Source organism: Saccoglossus kowalevskii, chromosome 14 (assembly GCF_978046115.1).
Source record: "Saccoglossus kowalevskii chromosome 14, keSacKowa6.1, whole genome shotgun sequence".
Classification (NCBI taxonomy): domain Eukaryota; kingdom Metazoa; phylum Hemichordata; class Enteropneusta; family Harrimaniidae; genus Saccoglossus; species Saccoglossus kowalevskii.
Genome location: NC_140654.1, coordinates 22514763 through 22535529, shown reverse-complemented (window position 1 = coordinate 22535529; position 20767 = coordinate 22514763). Strand labels below are relative to the sequence as shown.

General features: G+C 34.8%; 1 protein-coding gene across 1 annotated transcript; it reads right to left on the bottom strand.

The window, feature by feature from the left end:
* Positions 1–14069: 14069 nt before the first annotated feature.
* On the bottom strand, positions 14070–18287 carry LOC100377092 (arylsulfatase B-like). The gene is made up of 7 exons (XM_085507699.1): positions 18024–18287; positions 17262–17445; positions 16425–16594; positions 15720–15930; positions 15194–15446; positions 14820–14986; positions 14070–14421 (listed from the first exon to the last, which is right to left on the bottom strand). Exons 1-7 carry the CDS (start codon positions 18267–18269, stop codon positions 14150–14152), a joined length of 1503 nt encoding a protein of 500 aa, XP_085363825.1. The 5' UTR covers positions 18270–18287; the 3' UTR covers positions 14070–14149.
* Between the last annotated feature and the right edge of the window lie 2480 nt (positions 18288–20767).

The window sequence follows — 20767 nt, the reverse complement described above, 5'->3', positions numbered from 1 at the left end:
ACTTTGAAGTAATTCTGAACAACCAAATTTATATATGCTGAACACGCAGGCCTAATCTCAGGGGAGTCTCAACAACTTTCCCAAAGTACCGTTTTCTGGGAGTTTTCGGCCTTTTTTTCATCGTGATGGTTGCCAGGCGGTGAAAATTCCCGGATGTTCGTCCCGAGAATTGCAATTGGTTTATCGACAGTTATCGTAATAAATCTGTAATTTTTTATCAAAGATATATATCAGATATAATTGATTTATGAAAATTCATATTAATGCCGAAACTTAGTCTAGTAGATAATCGGCAACACGTACACTGCGTATTAGACTGGCGCAGTCGAGGCGATTAATTTGTTTTTGTAGTTTAAATAAAATTAAAAAAATCGCGAAATGGAGGTGTAAGCGCGAAATCACCCCGACTGGTTTATTCTGTAGGAATTCATAGCTAATAAATATTCATGAATTGCACGTATTATAATGAGGTGGGCGCGGAAATACGTGCATAATGAGGTCAACATGGTAAAGGTCACACTGCAGACCCAACATGGCACGTTGAAATTCGAGTTTGTCGTAGTCGTCGTTTCTAATTTATCACAATGTGTAAAACATAATTCGTACTAGTTGAAGAATAAAAAAAAATCGGCTGCTACAATCAGCCGACGTCTTCTCAGTCAGAGGTCAGTTGAAGAGACGTTGTGATTGGCCTAAATGATTGTCAATTAAAACACTCATTAACATAATTACCCGTTGAAAAATCGATGGGTTCCTGCAGTGTCGATAGAGGGCCATGCAGAATAAACCAGTCGGGGTGATTTCGCAGTTACAGGTGATTTCGCGATAACACCTCCATTTCGCGATTTTTTTTTATTTTATTTAAACTACAAAAACAAATTAATCGCCCCGACTGCGCCAGTCTAACTGCGTATGTCTGTTTTAGAGATGCTTGAAACATAAATAATTCATTTGAAGTTCAAGACGTTAGTTCTCTGTCCCGTGAATATTCATTATGTCGAAAATTATGCATGAAGCATGCTTGGAGAAGACGACCCGCATCGTGAAGATCTATAAATAGCCTCGTGGATATCGGGCCCACGAAAGTATTCAACTTAGCGCTTTGCTCCTCGGTCGCTGGCCCGTATTTGGATATGCTTGATATTTTAGTGCCCATAAATAACCTTGTATTGCAAGCCTCATCGTGCTATGAGGACCAGAATAGTGAGCTATGCAATAATGTCCTTGTTGATGTCGTCAGAAGCACACAGACACCATTCTGCATTGCGAACGTTCAAATAAATGACAGAAAACGAGTATTTTAACTAGAAAATAAAAAAAATATATTTTTAGTTGAAGTTGAAGGTATATGATAAAACCTTAATGAACTGAATATAGATATATCTGCTCGCGGTTGTACAACTAACGTATACTTGCAAGTTCGGGCACGATATCTAGCCACAATAGCCGTATCCAGTTCTTACGTATTATTACGGTGCATTCGTCTGAAAATTCAAATTAATTATTCATTAGCTTCATTTTATTAAATATATTGAATATGTTTCTAGAATTTAAGATGAGAACCCGATTTAGTTGAAGCATACTTGTAGCAAGCGCCCTCTACGTTGAACTAAATTAATAGTCGTTAGGTTATTCAGTTTACACGAACGTTCGACTTTGGCTGTTTCGTCTGTCTCTGTCCTATGAAAAATATTCGATATTATAACACTAATACGTAAATACGTTGCATTCGTCTGAATATTCCAAAAGATATTCTTTAGCTTCATTTTATCAAATATATTCGATATGTTTCAAGAATAAAAGATGAGGACCCGATTTAGTTAAAGCATACTTGTAGCAAGCGCCCTCTACGTTGAAATAAATTAATAGTCGCGAGGATACTCAGTCTACACGAACGTTCGTCTTTCTCTGTCCTTTGAAAAACATTCGATATTATTAGATTTATATATTTATATATGTTATATTAGTACCAATAAATAATTATTTAAAATGCGAAGGCAATGTCTCGTGGATATTCTACCAGAGCGGCAGGCGGAGCACTTGAGGTACTCGTAAGTCTGCTTACAATAACAATGTTGCATAGTATGAACACATCAGTTTTCAATTCCGTATTTATAAATTCCTTAAAAAATGACGTTTTAAGTTGTAGCGACTGGAGTTCAGAACTTCTGAGCCCCCTTTAGCCAATCATCAAAATAACTGAATTTTTACACACAAATTCCCCAAATTAGTTTTAAATATGTATACCAATCTTGGTCATGTGACTCATTGTTCTATTCGTTGGTTTATTTTAGGAAATCCATACATGTCTCGTTGCCTTTATGCTAATTGTAAACCGGCCATATGGAGAGTGTAATTTTTACAGTTGCATTCATATGCTAAGTGTAATTTCTACAGATAAGAGTGGCATATTTTGTATTGTAAATCAGGTCCTGCACCTTGACTTGGAGTGAGCAGCTTTAGTCGTAGTGTAACCTCTAGATTTGACGAGGAGGTAGACTTCTTCTTCAAGTATTGAAAACGTTGGCCAAGTACAGGGGATTAGAACCCACAACATCAACGACAGTAGGTAGATCTTTTAGCTCCTGAGGTGTTGGTTTTCCGATGGAGGTTTTTGAAGAATAGTCATGTCTATGTCAAATGTTTTGTTTTGAATTATTCATGAGCAAATGACGAAGCATACAATACATCTTTTGTATATATATTAACATACGTTAAATGCTTCGCACTAGTTTAGCGTCTTTTTAACACACTCCAACTCGTGCGATTAACAATCCTCGGGGGCGGAGCTACGTCACAAGACGTTCCAGGTTGCAAAGACGCGCACCACTGTACCACGTATTTCTATGGGCTCTTCTATGGGTGAAATTCGAGAAAACAGAAACTCAACTTTGAAGTAATTCTAAAAAAATAAAATTTATATGCGTTACATACGCAGGGGTAATCTTATTACACTGTTTAGGGGAGTCTCAACAATCATCCCAAAGTACCGTTTTCGGCCTTTGTTTTCATGGTTGCCATGCGGTGAAAATGCCCTGATGTTCACCTTAGAATACATACATATCTGTGTAATTTCTTTGAAAGAACCTTTTCATAAGTAAATGGCGCCCTCAGTCAACAATAAATAGAATTAGTGGTTGGTGAAAAGCTTGATGAGTCACGTGCAGCTATTGGCTAAGCTTGTCGTATACATACATTCAAATGAGTATAGAAACCATTGGTGCTGAAGGGTATATTGGGGGTGGGGGGTGGGGTGAGGCGAGTCATGTTTGCAATGATTGGTTGTAACATATTGTTTCGTGCAGCCTGATGTTTCTTGCCTTCTTGGTTGTTCAATCATTATGGATACAATTTTTGTGGTAGGGGGAAGATGTGTTGATTGGTTGTTGGATCATTAGTTTAGACCCTGTATCTTAAAAGGGTGTTGTCCTAATCAATCATACCTAATCGATATGGTGGTGTCTTCTGAAAACATGGCATCAAAATGATTTCCGTGTATTTATTACTGTTGTAGATCCTGAGAACTAGACATTGAATATGATGTATTAATTATTGCTGGCAATATTTCAATTTGTATTGGGTGCAAACTACGATAACAATTATAGTCGTTGTATTGTTGTAATGCTTCTGAAATAAGTGTCTTGAAACAGATTTGAATACAAGGACATGGATTGTAAAATATGAAAAGAAAATAATGTTCAACAAAATAATCGAACTTTTGAGATGGTGTACTTTAATGTGGTCTGTGGCTATTTGTTCGTTTTCAATTTTCAACTCAGTATTTATTTAAGTGTATTGTTACAACGGCTCAAGCATTTCTCCCTCCCTGTTTATTGTTACTGGTCTACCCCTTACTTGATACAACTATGCATTTATGAATTAATTAAATCTGTTATTGAGTGTTTTAAATTACTATGTAACACTTCTAAGAGTTTTAGTATGGCTGTGTATAGCGAAAGTACAAATCCAACAAAATCTATCGAAACACTTTACAAATTATATACCAAATTAGTTTCAAAGAATTAAGTGAAAATATTATGAAACAAAATAAAATTAAATAGATTTAGTATGTGTATTTTTGTATGTGGAAGATTTGGCTACCCATGCAAAAATATAATGATGTGAGGTGTGAAAAAAATACGTTTTTAAAACTACATAGAATGAAACACTGAGTGCAAGAATGGTTCAACAACATGTCTGTATTTACGTTCTTACTAATAGATAAAAATGATATATAAACCAATGGATGTTTCAATTATAACATCACATATATAGATCTCCAATGTGTAACCGTGTTGTATTGGATTTTTAAACGGGTATTTGTCATATGGTGAGAGCCTTAGGGATACGTTGTGGGATATCGAAAATAATAATTGGTTGAATTACATCATGCAGACATGGTACATAGGATGAATGTTAATGTATAATATTAAAAATATTTGGTGGTTTATTTATGGCAACTCAATCAGGTGGAAGTGTATCGCTTATTCATAAAATACACAGGTAATTCACCGCAGTTACAATTAAAATATACGTTACAAATTAACCTAAATTTCGTGAGCTTGCAATAATGATATTTGTAATATAAATGTCTTTTCAAAATAGACAAAGCTAACAAGCACGGCACATATGCCTCGCATATGTGACCAGACGCATACTATATTATGCTGGAAATAGCTTGTAGTGAACACAAGCATACAGTGGCTAAATTCACAATCTCTGACGCCACAACACAACATTCATAATATATTCCTTTGCATAGACAAGTATGTTATGTTTAGAACGACTTGCAGAGTTGTTGTTGTCTTCGAGGACAAGCAACAGACACACTTTAATCGCTTCTTACGGTATCCTGATATGCATACAATGTAACATCTCAGTATGTCATCAGATTTCATCTTATATAATTCCTTCTTGCTTTACCCTATTTACCTAAATATGTGCCACTGTACCATTGGTGACACAATTTCCGTGTTAATTATAAAATTTTAGTACAGTAATTAATAACAATGGGAAAGACGGGCAAACAACAAGCCTTGATTAGTAGTTGCACGAAGGAAATTCTGTTCGACGGTAATTATTTTAGTAAACTCGAACATCACACCTCTTCGCAGTGTATCCTGTTGGACGAATACGAACTTTACATTTTGCTCGTCATCCTCATAATTATTCACAGAACGAGAAACAGTTATTTGCCCTTGGTACAGCTTTAAAATTAAACAGCTTCGTTCATACAATTATATGTTCAATACTAAAGTTAGGTCTCCCTCTAGAGTATGTATCTTGAAACCCCTCATTACATTGTTGTAGAACGCATTGATCGAACGTTTTATACAATGTTTTACCGATTCAGTGCCAAGTCTGTCTAACTCAATTAGGTAATATAATTAGCTAGCTCATTCGAATTCTAAATTTGCGTAACATTGTGTACCATATTTTATCATCCATGAAGTACACTGGTAAACATAACGTAGGTTGATAATAAATAAAACGTAAGAAAGTAGGTTTTTCGAATCTAAGTTTTACAAAGCAGTGTCATCCATCAATCTCCATATCAATCATTGCCGTTCACAATCCCCTGATAATTAATTACTCGTGAAAATAACACATAATCGGATACGCAATAATTCAACCTGTATTTCATGTATAAGTGTCAAACATGCACATTTTAACATTTAAAAAAAATATGTATACAATTGTTATATGTCTCCAATTAACATTTATTCATATACATGTGTAACGTTTCTGTTTTCAGTAATTATTTGAGAATCTGATATGTTTTGCAACATGTGTAACGTTTCTGTTTTCAGTAATTATTTGAGAATCTGATATGTTTTGCAACATGTGTAACGTTTCTGTTTTCAGTAATTATTTGAGAATCTGATATGTTTTGCAACATGTGTAACGTTTCTGTTTTCAGTAATTATTTGAGAATCTGATATGTTTTGCAACATGTGTAACGTTTCTGTTTTCAGCAATTATTTGAGAATCTGATATGTTTTGCAACATGTGTAACGTTTCTGTTTTCAGTAATTATTTGAGAATCTGATATGTTTTGCAACATGTTTAACGTTTCTGTTTTCAGTAATTATTTGAGAATCTGATATGTTTTGCAACATGTGTAACGTTTTTGTTTGCAGTAATTATTTGAGAATCTGATATGTTTTGCAACATGTAAACATTTACCGTCATCCAAAATGCCGAGAGCCAATTAGTATCAAATTCTAAAAATGATAATATAACGTGTCTTAGTACAGCGGATATGCAACATACCACTTAAGTCCGGATTCCACGTCAAATACGCTATCAAACGTTAATTCACAAGAATTCAATTGATAGCATTGTGTCCGCACGACACCATGCGTCACATTATCGAGTGCGTATTGTAACCATTAGAATGTTTGATTTTCTATAATCGCCGCGATGCTGGTATAATTAGGTAAATATCACAACTAAGCTCTCTACGTAGGAAAACACATTAACTATATACATCAATGTAAAACACTTGTCTAAATTGCATAATATGTTAAAGAACGGGGCTGTAATAAAAGTATCTTCTTTCTGAAATCGATATTTATCAAAGATATTGCGTTTCACCATTCCTAGGATAAATATAATTTACGTCAATCTACAGCGTTTTATAGAAAATTGATTGTTTAATGATCACATGGAAAGTGTGCCACGGAAAATATTGTCAGTGAAGATAAGCTGTGGAGGATAAAGTCGGTGTATTTGATGAACCAATGCATCGGGCAACACATGAAGGTGTGCGTGCGACCGAGATGAGTACTCATTTCAAAAGGCACCCGACAGACGATTTGTTTGCAAGTTGTTATATCACGAATAACTGAAATTGTTTTTTGTTATGACAACTTTTGTGTTAAAAAATGCTACAAATTACTTCCTTCATCCTATGACTAATTATTCAAAGAAAAGCTAAAATATTAGATCCCATGGGCAAGTGCATGTTAAATGCCGATATTTATACAATTGAATGATTAAATTGACACAGATAAAACAGTGTGATAAATTGCAAACCTTCGAATATAAAAGTGCAGCACACCAATCATGCCTACATTGTATTAACTCATATTTTACTCAACGCTACTCAAATCGGATACGTTAATATTATCTCTATTCGCAATTTTTGAATGTGAATCTAAATTTTCCCTATTTGCATAAATAAACGCATTTGCATAAATTCAAGATTGCCGCCACAGTATTATACTATTGACTTTTCTACAAGTTCTTCGTTTAGGTTAAAAGTTGAAATATTATTTTTAGGTACTGGAAGCATTCACAAAGTTCTAAAATAGCGGCCATTATTGCATATTATGCTTATTTTTAAATACGAACCTTTTTGCATGTATTGAAATAAATCTTAACACTTAGCATACAAATCTCATAATACATATGAGATGAATAAATTGATGAACCACTGTACAGTCGTATTTTTATTAACATTTACATCGCTCATACATCTTAATATAAGGGGATACATACGAAGACTAGTAATCAACGAATACAGATGTGTGTTTTGTGTGCTGTGCGATCCTTTGCGTTTGTTGGGCATTGATGTGTATCATCGCATAATGAAGTGTACTGACTGTGGAAATGGTGATCCAAGGTTTGTTTACTTGAGTAAAGCTGATTATACACTGTGTATCTTGTACTCAACGCAGATTTTGTGTCCTTTCTGAAAGTACCGCAACCAATGGCGGCCACCATTGTTACCAACAGCATTAGAACTATCAGTCGATCGCCGCGCAGATGATACACCACCAATACCCCATTTATAATCGATACTGCACTAACAGATTTGGAAGCTTTTAGAAACATATTTGTGCAGCAAAACAAAGATATGCTAGCTCTGGAAAGCAGAAAAGTTGAATCTAAGATCAGATCAAACGATGGCTATATGAAAAATATTCAACTGTGAAAACAATCATACTCCATCGACATCTCCGCCAAATGAATCTGCATCTGATTGGCTTAATTCAATTATTATCATATTGGAGATTCACTTCGAGAAATTGAAACAAGTTTATTGCACAAAACCGAAGTTATTGTCTTGTCAGGGGCGCTTTCACTATGTGTCCAGGTGTATTGACAATATGTCAGAAGTTATTACAAATGGAGACTCGGTTACCATTCATTGTGGAACTAATGATGTTAAAGCGGGACGGCCATCACCTGCGCACGCACGGGAATTGGGTCCCAGGCGACGATAACCGCACACACTAAAAACTCAAAGGCTCATGTGTAGACGCTTGTTTGTAAACAACCACAGGCTATGCCCGTCTGCTGCATGCCAGGAAACGACTCTCCTGCTTTAAGGATTTCATTTTTTAACACGATATCGTAAAAGTGAGTACTTCATCCATAAACAAAGTTAAAGCTATTAATTCAACAAAGATTTTCATTTTAATTGTGTGTCCAAGAGAAGACTATCTACATGTAGCTGTGAATTCATTAAACCGATCACTTCGACTTGTGGCGAAAAACAATAGTACACCTTTTATTGCCAAGACATAATATTACGTAACAATGTTCGTAATCAACACTAAATTGTACAGTGACAAAAATTACCACGAGTATTATCACCCGATCCATCCAGTTTCCACATCGACATAATAGCACTCATCGTAGGTCAATACTAAAATACTAAAATACTAAAAGCCGGCGTATAACGTGCAACAGCTGTGGCAGAGTTGGACATACTTTGCACGAGTGTAATTCCAATAGACACAGCAGCACAACAGTGGCGATTTAAGATGTTGCGTTGTGGCAGGCCTTACAGTTCGCGTATATCAGGCCAGGTCTTGTGACACCTTTCCGATGCTGGAGTTGTGGGAAAACGGGTCATAAACAGAAATACTGTAACTATTAGGTATCCGGCCGGGATATTATTATTAAGATAGAATATTATTTTATAAGGATATGTGATTTGGTCGTTTTGTGTGATTTTGGTGTTTATTTATCTCCGTAAAACTCTGACTGCTTCCAAGTTTAACGCTAATTATTCACGCAATCGCATTTTGTAAATGTTTAGCAAGTAAATAAATCAAATCAAAGCGATCATGGAACTTTAGTTTCAGTACACAATATTTCCGATACTAATTTGGCATTTGAGACGTGGCATTCTGGTTTTTTTTCGCATGCGCCTTTTGTTTGTAGACGTGTGAAAAAAATAAGACAACCGGTTGGCTGAATATTATATCACTTAAAATTATAGAAGGAGGTAATTTTCGAAGGTTTGCGCGTATTTTGGGTAATATTACTGTTCTAAACCAATATAGAGCCAAACGTAATTTGGTAGTTAATTTAATGTAGACCGCTGAGAAAAATGTTATGTTCATCTTATCGAAGTCAATAAATCAAACAGTGCTGGCCACCATGTGAAAAACGAATTGATCGTTTATGTTTCAGTTGGCCATGGCTTTAGTAATTTTAATACACTTCCGCATCAGTTGTTTCAATGGGATTCATATTTTCCGTGAGTAGCCAACTGTTCGCACTCTGAACTGGCCTTGACAATATGTCATCTAGATTTTGTGTATTTCTGCTCTTTTCATTTGTGTATTTCTAATTTATTCATTTAACTCAACCTCAGTATTCGACCACGAATTTTCCCGGACATGTTTAAGCATGCAAAAATCATTTCATTACACAAGACTGGATCCTATTTCGTTACATTTATTGATCTTTAAAATCTTTGAAAAACAGGCGCATGATCACTTATACCATTTTTTGAATTGTTATAATTTAATTTCTATATCGCCGTCAGGTTTTCGGAAATCCCATTCCGAAATCCCACAGCTATGATTAAGCTATGTGATGCATTACTTTATTGAGCCGTTTGCTTTTTCTTGAATTAAGCAAGGCGTTTTATATGGTAGATTAACACTTGTTATTGAATAAGCATTTTCCAATTTCTTATTTGTCTGCCAGAAAGAAAATTGCATTGTTGATGAGTGAACAGTCCGCATTTCAAGTTTAGGACGATATTATTTCTTTATTCATCAATAACCTTTTAATTGATATGTATTCTGACGATCAAACTCTGTTATCATCTGGACCAAGTGTCAATGTAGTATCAATATGTATTAATGATGATGTTTGCGTTCGGTCAATCTAAATCAAAATCCATGCTGATTGGATCCCGTCAAAAGTTAAACTAGGTTGGTGAAGATTTTTTAGTTGATTTTGGTGGTGAAATAATTAAAAGAGTCATTCTCTTGGAGTGATAAAAGATTAAGCTTTTAACCTACTTCCGTCAGGAGAACATTGTATTTTTCAATTATCCAGTAGTTGTTGGACTATTGTTACATAGTATGGAGAAATACAAGTCAATCACATGCTGGGTTTATAAACTTCAAAAAAGAGCAGTTCGTGTAATTTCTTAATGCAACATTAGCTAATAGTCGTTTGGCATGGTATCTTGCCCACATATATTCATACTTTCTAGTAATCTTTATGTATTTTAAGTGAGATGATGAGACCGATCTGACAAGTATAGTACACGATTTATGCATTTGTAAATGGAAAACATCTATGGGTCAAAGGACGTTTCATTACAGACGAGTAATGCTATAGAATAACTTGCCAACTCATATTAGCAATTCAGCCGCATTAGGAAGAAAGAAAATATAGAAATTAATACAGTATTAGTATTATATTTGATTAGTATCGAAAAGTACAACGTATCAAGCCTCCTTTTAAAGTTTAATACGCTGGTAGCATAGTGGTTGTCGCATCAGACTCATGATCGGTAGACCCAAGTTCAAATCCTACCTTAGGCTGAACATCAAAAGGGTCGACCCCTACCCTGGGTGAGTGTACCACAGATTCATTGGGAAGGCCAATTCCACTGGCCGAGATTCATTCACTGACGAATGCGACTTTGGGGGAACCTTGGTTTAGGTTCGCAGGTGCTTGTGTTCGACCGGGCCTGGTTGACGATAGGATAGTGCATTACAAATTGCCATTTGACAGAGAGATGGCCAAACAGCCCTGTCATGTAATCCTAAACATGAATATGACTTCTGTGGCAAAATGCACTAGGTGTCGTCACTAGCACTTGCAATTTGCACATACAAAAAAAAAGTCAGGAGAGACAACAGTGGCACTGAATGTCCCGGAACTGTTTAATACGCAACTGTAATGTGACGCATATAGGAATAATTGCTTTATCGACGTCAAGGAGTATCCAACCATGCACAGCTTATTCAAATAGTATAATACATCTATTCAATGAGCATGCATGTGGATTATATGTCGATGATGACCTACCACAGTGTTCGTCCATCTTATTGTTACACTAGTATATTACGTATTTATGAGATGCATACGTGTTTTCAACGTTTAACGTTAACTCAGTTTCTAGGTTTTATGTGAAATGAGACATGTTTTTTATTCCAGTTGGTTCTGAATACAGTAAGATTTTTTTTTTTTTAAATCGAACAGTTGTCCAAAAATTTTTAACATGCTAGAATTCCCAAAGCACTGATGAGAACACTACGATACAGACTTGGAAACAAAACAACTGATTTTTACAATAAAATTAAGAACTATATTTATGTCATGACGAAATATTTCATATGCAGACCAATGATATTTTCCATAATTACTGATTATACAAGAATATTACAGAAAGAAAATATTTCGCTCTATTTTATATTTTTGCATGATTTTAAATAATTTCCAATTAAAGCAAAAATTATTTTAGATACTAACAAGATTTTGATTCTGCACAGGACCTTACATATCTAGACCAGACATATCTATATCATATCTATATTAAACTGGGTCAAAAACAGAAATAACAAAAAATAAGACTAATCTCAACATTAGAATGCCAAACGCACAGAGAATCTGTAAATATAATGGAAATAAAGTGGAATGTTCATAATAAAATTGACACATGATGCTCAGTATCAGGAACTCCCCGCGAGTATGTAAAATAAACACAAAACCATCAAAAAAGCATAGAAGTTACAAAATAAAATTATAGAGATAGAGTAAAACATTAAAAAGGGACTGAATGTTTGGCGACGACTAGTTTAAATTGCTTTTATATTGACCCCAGGCGTACACGCATATTACTAAAAACGATTACATCCCTGAATTACTACAGTATACTGGCACAAATGTTCTCAAATATGTATGTTGTCAGAATCCTTTGTTCTATGTTTGTTATATTACCTAAAACCTTGCAAATTGAAGTGTGCATGGAATCATGGAAAGAAACGGTATGCATTGCCATGTGATAACTGTCATAAAGGTGATTGACAGGTCATACGTGTTTACAACTCTTGAGGGACAATTGTAATCTACCAGGTGTGCTAGTGATTTACATAACAACTGATGACGATCTACTGATTTGCCTACGTGCATGTCTTCGTGAAACAGCTGCTAGTAAGACCACATTCTGATTGGCTCCTGTGGAAACCTAGGTGGTGTACCTGAAAGTAGGCCATTTGAGCTCTATAAATAAGCTAGATTGGGGATGGTTGTGGTTCACCATTTCAAAGAAGTACTATGTGTGTTGCTACTACGATATTGTGAGACAAGTGATACAGGCTTCAATCATGAATCTGTGAAACTTGTATGAACTGCCCCTTTGGTGTCCTCCAGAATAACAACGTTCCTCTGCAAGCAAACCTCCTGTATCTCTTCGTCCTTGTATTGCAAGAAGCCATTGACTGTCATCAATTTCCACACCCTAGAACTGTGAGTTATCACTAATGCACATCCCCCAGACAATACCCTATTTCATTGAATTTATGCATTGTATTATTGTGTTTTTTGTTTCTTTCTTTTGTTTCAATTATTTTGAGAAGTATTAAAGCAAAGAGCTTTAACTTGATATTTTAGTGTGTGCGTAGTTCATTTCCAGTTCTAATGTCTCGTTTACCCATTCTACCAATGAAAGAACACCCTGCCAAGTGTGAGTTGTGGATATCCCTCTCAATATTAATAAGCAGGCCCTACCCGTTGACATGTGTATTTCTGGTAGTTCTTGGCGACAACCAATATTGTCGTGTTGTAAATTGGCACTGTAGCTACATTGTTTTTGCTTAACAATTTCTCACTGTATATATAGTGGTCAAACACGTGCTAAGGGATATTAGAGGCTGATACCGATTTTAAAATATACTACATTGAAAACTGCATAGAGATAGAAATAACAAAATGACTGATATAACAAAATACACACCTAATGGAAGCTTTGACATTCCATTAAATCAAATCTGTGGAATCACCAGATCGTGATGCTATCATCAATGACATACTTAAGTTCTCAAATTCTTCACTAATAACCTGCTTCAGGAAACTTTTCAACCAGATCTATCAAATTGTGTTTTTCCATCTGAATTGAACACCAGCTCATAGAGGTATTGCATCTCCAAAATTTATATCAAAAGCAAAATCAAAACTTCCAAAATTTATATCAAAACTTCTGAATATTAAACAAAATACAACTATTTTTTAGATTACATGACATGACAAATTCAATTTTGAAAAAAAAAACATCGTACCACAAATATTAAAATCATTAACGAATAAATATGTCTACAAAGCAGAAAAATCTCATCTTGATGCTTGCATTGTTGATCTGCGGTAGGCTTTTTATAGTGGAGTTTCAAGAAAAGTGTTGAACTAGATAAGATCTATGTACTCTTTAAACAAACCAAATCAAAACTGTTAATTTATTCCCACCATCTTATGGAGTGAAAGAAGGCCGACAAGTAAGTGAATAATTTATCGTGCAGTAGTTTGTGTTTAGGTATGACGGATGAAAAACGTGTATTTTTGGAGTTGACATCTGTAAATGTGGTACATTTGCACGATTCTCAAAATGAAGCTCACATCTGGTTGTTTCATGTGATATATATATATATATATATATATATATATATATATATATATATATATATATATATATATATATATATATATATATATATTGTTGTCGAAAAACAAAACAATCAAGCATATGATTCGAACTAGCATACTTATCGTATGTTACACACACTATATAATTAAACACAATGAGTGTAAGAACATAGGTTTGCTATTGAGTATTGTGTTTATTAGTTTTTCTAATATTACTATATTCCATGACTGATATGTATTGTGCCATTCGTTATACCCATGGACTTATGCATTCTCCCATCCCATCAAAATCAGCACGCGGATATATTCTTGACTGGGCAGGCACGGACTGCTTCGAAAAGTTATGAAGCTTTGCAAGCATTTCAATCACAATATGCTGATTCATCTCTGACAAATCAGTTGTTTCAGTTTCATCGTCTTCTATGTTATATAGTCGCACCATACGTGTTGAGTCGAAATCAGGATCCTCTACTATTCTATGGTCGGAGTTTATCTCTTGGGGTTTAACCCAATCACTTGGTCCTGACATACACAAAAAGTAAAAATATTAATAAATAAATAATTTGTGATGATATCAAGTCTGATTGCTTTGATACTATACATATAGGTACCTCAGGTAAACCTCTCTCACATTTGTTCATTTTGTGATGATATCTTCAATTGTCTAATTTTGGTGAATATGTTTGTAATTTTTGTTAAAAAGTGATATTTTGGAATTCTTGTTGAAAATTCGTTTGCTTTGATACTATATATATTGTTCATTTTCTAATGATATCTTTAGTTCTTTAATTGAAATGTGCATTGCTAACAGTGGGGCTATCTCAGCAAATAGGCTGCTTGTTTCATTTGAGAAGGTTTGTCTGCATATGAATATTTCGCACTCAAAATATTGGAGACGGATAATATTGATAAGCACTCACCTCCAATTGGTCCAGTCAATAACTTCCATTTTCCCATTTTTATCGCTGCATGTGTTGTTATGTCAAAAGCATTATTCTTATATATACCAGTTCTATAGTGTGCACCTGCTTTATTATCTTCCTCAAGTGTAATCAACACATCGTCGCGCCCAGATTTGTCTTCACCTCTGTAAGATATCAAAGTGGGATTTCGTATTGTATGACTACCCAATTATTACACTGTAGTTTGCCATGCCTTAGTTAAATTTTGTGATAATATACCACCTCACTGAATACTGGCACAACTACAACAACAGCAACAGCGGGAAACACTATACACAGTTTTACGCAAATGAAAAGAAAATACAGGATTGATACGTAAGTGTGGCACATACGTTATCATATTCCACTGATCAACTCCGTATAGCTTCTTTCCGACATGTGGATTGCCACCAGCCAATGTTATTAAAGTTGGGAACCAGTCTGTGATATGCATTAGACCCGTATTCTCGGTACCTCGTGAGTGACAAGGAAGCAAATCACCATAAACGAATCCAACAGCTCTCACACCTCCTTCCCAACTCGTATGCTTTCCTCCTCTCAGGGGCCAGTTGTTGCCAGCAGAACCTACCAAAGCCCCGCCATTGTCTGTAATGTTGTATGGTTAAACACTAAATTAGGAACAAACATTTTGAACCTCACTTGAAAATGTATACGAACGTTTAGCTGGATAATGAAACTGAATGTCAAGCAATAAATTTGATGAGAAACAATGATTTCCGACCTTCCGTAAATTTGCTAAGCTGATTCTACCAATTGTCTATCAACATAAACAGATTCGTCGTGTAACGGAAGGAATAAATATGATAAGAGGGTTGTATCACAAACAATCATTATGTATATTACTTTAATATTTATTACCGGAAGTGAAAACGATTATACTGTTTTTTAACATGTTCTTCTCTTCAAGTGCCTCAGTGATATTCGCGATAGCCTCGTCTACACATGATGTCATTGCTGCATATGTTCGTCTGTCCTCGTCATGAATAGTTGACTCGTATTGTTTCAAATACGAGGACGGAACCTCGAGAGGTGCGTGTACCGCAGAAAATGACAGATACAAAAAAAGTGGCTATGATAGGAAGATATGAACATGTGTCAGTTCACTGCATTCACATTTTGTAAATCCGAACAGAATCAGAATATCAATTTTCTCACAACCAGTATATATCGCTGGGGGGTGGGGGGTGGATGGGGGTGGGTGTTTGGGTGGGGGTTAGTCATGACGACCATGATTGTGAGAGCAGCGAAATTGGAAAAGAACACAGAAGCGGCGGCACGACATTTTGAATTGGGGGGGGGTGTGCTAACCAACCCTGCGCCTAAGGTGCTATCTCACGAGCGGGTCCGGGGGCATGCTCAGCTTTAAAACTTTTACAGGCTATTTCTTGCATTTTGAGTGTCACATTTTGCTGATACCTATTTTGTTCGCCACTGGAAACCTCTTCACTGAAAAAGATCATACAATCATGCCCATTTAAAAACAATTGAGCAAGGCTGATAACACATAGATGACATCAATGTGACCATATAGACTATCTTTATTTTATTATAATGCAAACTTACTTTGTTTTGATCATGTGCATTAATTATATCCTTTCCTTCATTTGCAAAGATTGTTGTGGAATATTTACCAATATACTTCTTAGCTATACAATCATCATTTTTTCTGAGATTGTGCATATGATTAAAATGATCGCTGTGCGTATAGTGGTCTATACCTGCTCCAACGAAACCTATTAATATAAATGCACAATTAAACAAAAAAAATACAAAATTGTAATAAGTGTTATATTCATTGATTAGATTATACTGTAAAACATGTCTTTTTTGCGAATTTAGCGAGAACTTATTCGCTAATTCAAGATGTCGCTAATGACTTTATTATCAATTCAAAATGGCCGCCAAACAAAGAAATCAACAATGACAAGGGAGATTTGTTAACTCAACATTTCGCTATTACGTCATTTTACAACAATTCGTTAAAATTGCGTGCCGCTTTTTCAACATGTTTTACAGTAGTTTGTATACTCTCGGTCATTTAAGCCGTTGTTGTGACCGATTAATTAAGGTTGATTAGACCAATTGAGTGGATCAATATCATTATGATCACAGAAGTTCAATTATTTAACCCCCTCATCCATAGTATGTCAAGGGTAAATAGCATCATACTCAAATGATGTTCAACTTCATAGTTTTGAAACGGTATTGGCATTCATAGTTCAAAAAGAAAGAAAAAACATAACAACTAACACACAAATTAAAGCACAAGCCCAAACTAGTGGAGAATTTAAATACATGAGACAGGCACATTGAGAGTAAAAATACATTGGAATGTCATGTAAGAATTATGTTTCCATAAACTAATATACGATAAATTTAAATCAATCCTGAAATGCTCACCGAAAAATGTGTCAAATCCTCTGTTATGAGGCAAGCAATTATCTGCGTAATACCCACAATGCCATTTACCAACTATATGGTTTGAATACCCAGCGTGTTTCAATGGTTCTGCAATGGTAGTCTCGTCCAATGGCAACGACCGGGGATGATATCCGAAACCATCGTTCGGAATCCCGAGTTGAATCTTGAAGTGAAATAACAAATGTATGTTAAATAGCTGGTATAACTGATATCTGGTTTTCGTCTTCCATCCTGAGTTTTTTTCTGTTCTGTGTTTTTATTTTTTAAATATGGAATTGATGTTAATATCAGTTGGCAGACAAAATCCACATAGACATATGAATTATTAAAAGCAAAGGAAACTTATTTTATAGTACAGTCGTCCTTATCCGCCTATTGTGACGGAGGTAGAGACGGACATCTAACTCAGAATATCTAATTATATATTGTAATTATATAGTGTGTGCTCGTAACACGCATACATAGACTATGTTGTAGAAAATGCAAATATACGCATTCATCTGTGAGAGCAGATTGAAATGTACGTCATACATATAGAACACAACACCGTCAACGCAACGTCAGTTTCGTAATATTAGTATATATCAACAAATTACATTTCCAAAATAAATATAAACAAGCATATTACTCAATTATCATTGTTCTTTACAGTGATTGCATATCGACTGTTATCTGAAAAATATCACCACAATATTCTACATCTAGTTATGTGCGGTTAATTTAATAATATTTATAACTCACAGCATGTCTTCCAGTCATCAACATATTTCTAGATGGAAGGCAATGGCTCGCCACGTAGTAATTCAGAAGTTTCACCCCATTACCGGCAAGCCTGTCGATGGTAGGCGTCTTGAATACGGGATTATTATAACCAACGTCATTCCATCCGAGATCATCTACAACTATAAAAATAATATGAGGAGGCTTTTCGTGGCCCAACACATTACCTGATACCATCAGTAGCAGGAGAAAAACGACAGTATTCATCTTTCACAGTCGAATGAATACACACAATATTTCCTGAATGTCTGTATCACATGCATGGGAAATGTGATTGGTTGTTATGAATCTATTGATAATTACGTCGGTGTTACCGGAGATAAAATAATATTCACAAATTTGTATTTGTTAAAATGTCACTAATTATAATTATGACTATTATTTCACAAAAAAAAACCAATCAGTCCTTTCTTTAAATCATAAGCTCATATTATTGTGATTTTAGCACTCATTAATTGGGATAATTTTCGTTATTTTTGTTTTTGACAAAGATGACGATATTTACAAATATCATCTTCACTAATTGGTCTGTTCGGTATTCAAATGAAGTCTATTGACAGCTGGCTGATGTATCAAGTAGGATCAAAATAGTCTTTTGACTTTTTTTAAACATCGCCTACACTGTGGCTCATACTTTGATATTTTTGGCGGGACAGCCACTAAGAGTTTTTGGATACTGATCTGAGCCATTGTGTGAAAAATATTGTGCTTTCATTGTTTCCGGGTTTTAATATGCGAATTTATTCTGATTTATTAAAGTTATTTGAAAATGATTTTAGCAACTTTGTCTGATTATTATGTAAATAGGACACCAATTAAAGAACTATTGTCATACTGATTGAGGGTTAATTAGTATGACCTGGACTTCAGTTTCGAAGGGGAGACCAATGTTTTGAAATCTGTTAGACCTTTTTAAATATACAGTATGCTTTGCATTATACGATGTTATAATAATTTTTTTGTGATTGTGTGATGTAGACCATATGCTACCACCTGTTTATAAGCGATATTAAACAATATAGCGTGGAACAAGAACTTTCTTGCACACCAAAGCAGGCCGTGAGAAAATGTTATCCCCTGACCTCAAACATTTAGCACCTCATTAATTAATGAAAACAATATTATATCAGGCACTCAACAACACGCAACTACATGCTATATTGTTAGCAAATCGCACAGAATCAACGACTAAAGTGTAGCCATTTTGCATTGCGTCAATGTAGCCAAACCAATTTGACCATAGGGGTGTCAGGTACTATCATGTATTTCAAAACAATTATTTTTATATAAGCATAATACACATCTTATTGTGGATAATTCATTTATCAAATATTAGATTATTATGTTTAAAAATTTACAAATCAGATAGTCTATAGAACACACGTCTACCAATAATATTTTAAATTTATTTGAATAGAATACACAATTCATATATGGTTTGGTAGATTACAATACAAGCGTTATTTTTATCCAAAGTATGTGCATGTTTCACAAAGAACTATCATGTTACTCTTGTCACAAATTGTCAGTAGTGGGCGCATGTCAACAAACCAAATACAGGACCTGTTTCATCAATAATTAGACAGATATAACGATTACAGGCAGTTTCCATTGTAAAATGCCATAGTTATTATGTGATTTCTTTTTATAGACTACATAATGTCGGTAATTATGTCAATGTAAGTTTAGTTATTTCAGTTTAAATGTTAAAATAGATACGTTTTGAATATGGAACACATCATTATAATATAATAGTAACCTTAAATGAATAGAAATGATTGTCGTGTGTTTATGGGCTCTCTAGACAGGTTCGCTTAAATGAGAAAGTAATAAGCACGTGTGGTTCAATTATATTTACATTACTAAAACAATGTCTCCCCTAGAGTCTGTATCTTTTAACATCTCATTTCATTGTTGTAGAACGCATTGATCAAACGTTCTATATAATGTGTTATTGATTCAATGGCAATTGCGTCTAACCCAAATCAAGGCAAAAATAAATTACTCAATCCCATCAGTTGTCCTTAAATACAAATTCAAGGAAGACATCAAGATATGGAGCAAAGTAATTTGATTCCGTGGTTTCGTTGACTTTTAATGGATGCTTTTGTACTCTGATACAATGTACTTGTATTGTGTTATCACTAAACCATAATTTATGATATCACTCAACCATATTTTTACTTTATCGTGTGTGTTACGGTAGTGTGACGTCTTAGGAGAGCGCACTACTTATTTTTTTGCTTAGTCCGTAGTGCAGTGTAAACGAAGGAGAAGGTACAGTAAGGGGACGATTTTTGCGTTGTTGTTGTTGGCGTGACTTGTGGGTGCGATAACTCAAGTAATTTTTACACGATCAGTTTCAAATATATATATGTTATGAACAAACATGCAAAGATGGCCAAGTTTGATATTTGTGCATTTCGCTTGCATAATCAAAGAGAGATATATACTGATTGGTTTTCGCTTGAGGGCGCGATAACTCGAGTAATTTTTACGCGATCGATTACAAATTAATATATGATATAAACAAACATGCAATGATGGCCAAGTTCAATGTTGGTGCATTTTGCTAGCATAATTAATGAGAGATGGCTGCCAATTTTTACATGATCAGTTACAAATTGATATATGATATAAACAAACATGCAACGGCTACAGATTGGTTATCTCTTGCGGGTGCAATAACTCAAGTATTTTTTACT

Coding starts and splice junctions, on each gene's coding strand:
- LOC100377092 (XM_085507699.1), bottom strand. CDS start 18,269: ATGAATACTGTCGTTTTTCTCCTGCTACTGATGGTATCAGGTAATGTG. Junction 17,446..18,023: donor TGATGACTGGAAGACATGCT/GTGAGTTATAAA, acceptor TTTCACTTCAAG/ATTCAACTCGGGATTCCGAA. Junction 15,447..15,719: donor TATAATCGTTTTCACTTCCG/GTAATAAATATT, acceptor ACAACATTACAG/ACAATGGCGGGGCTTTGGTA.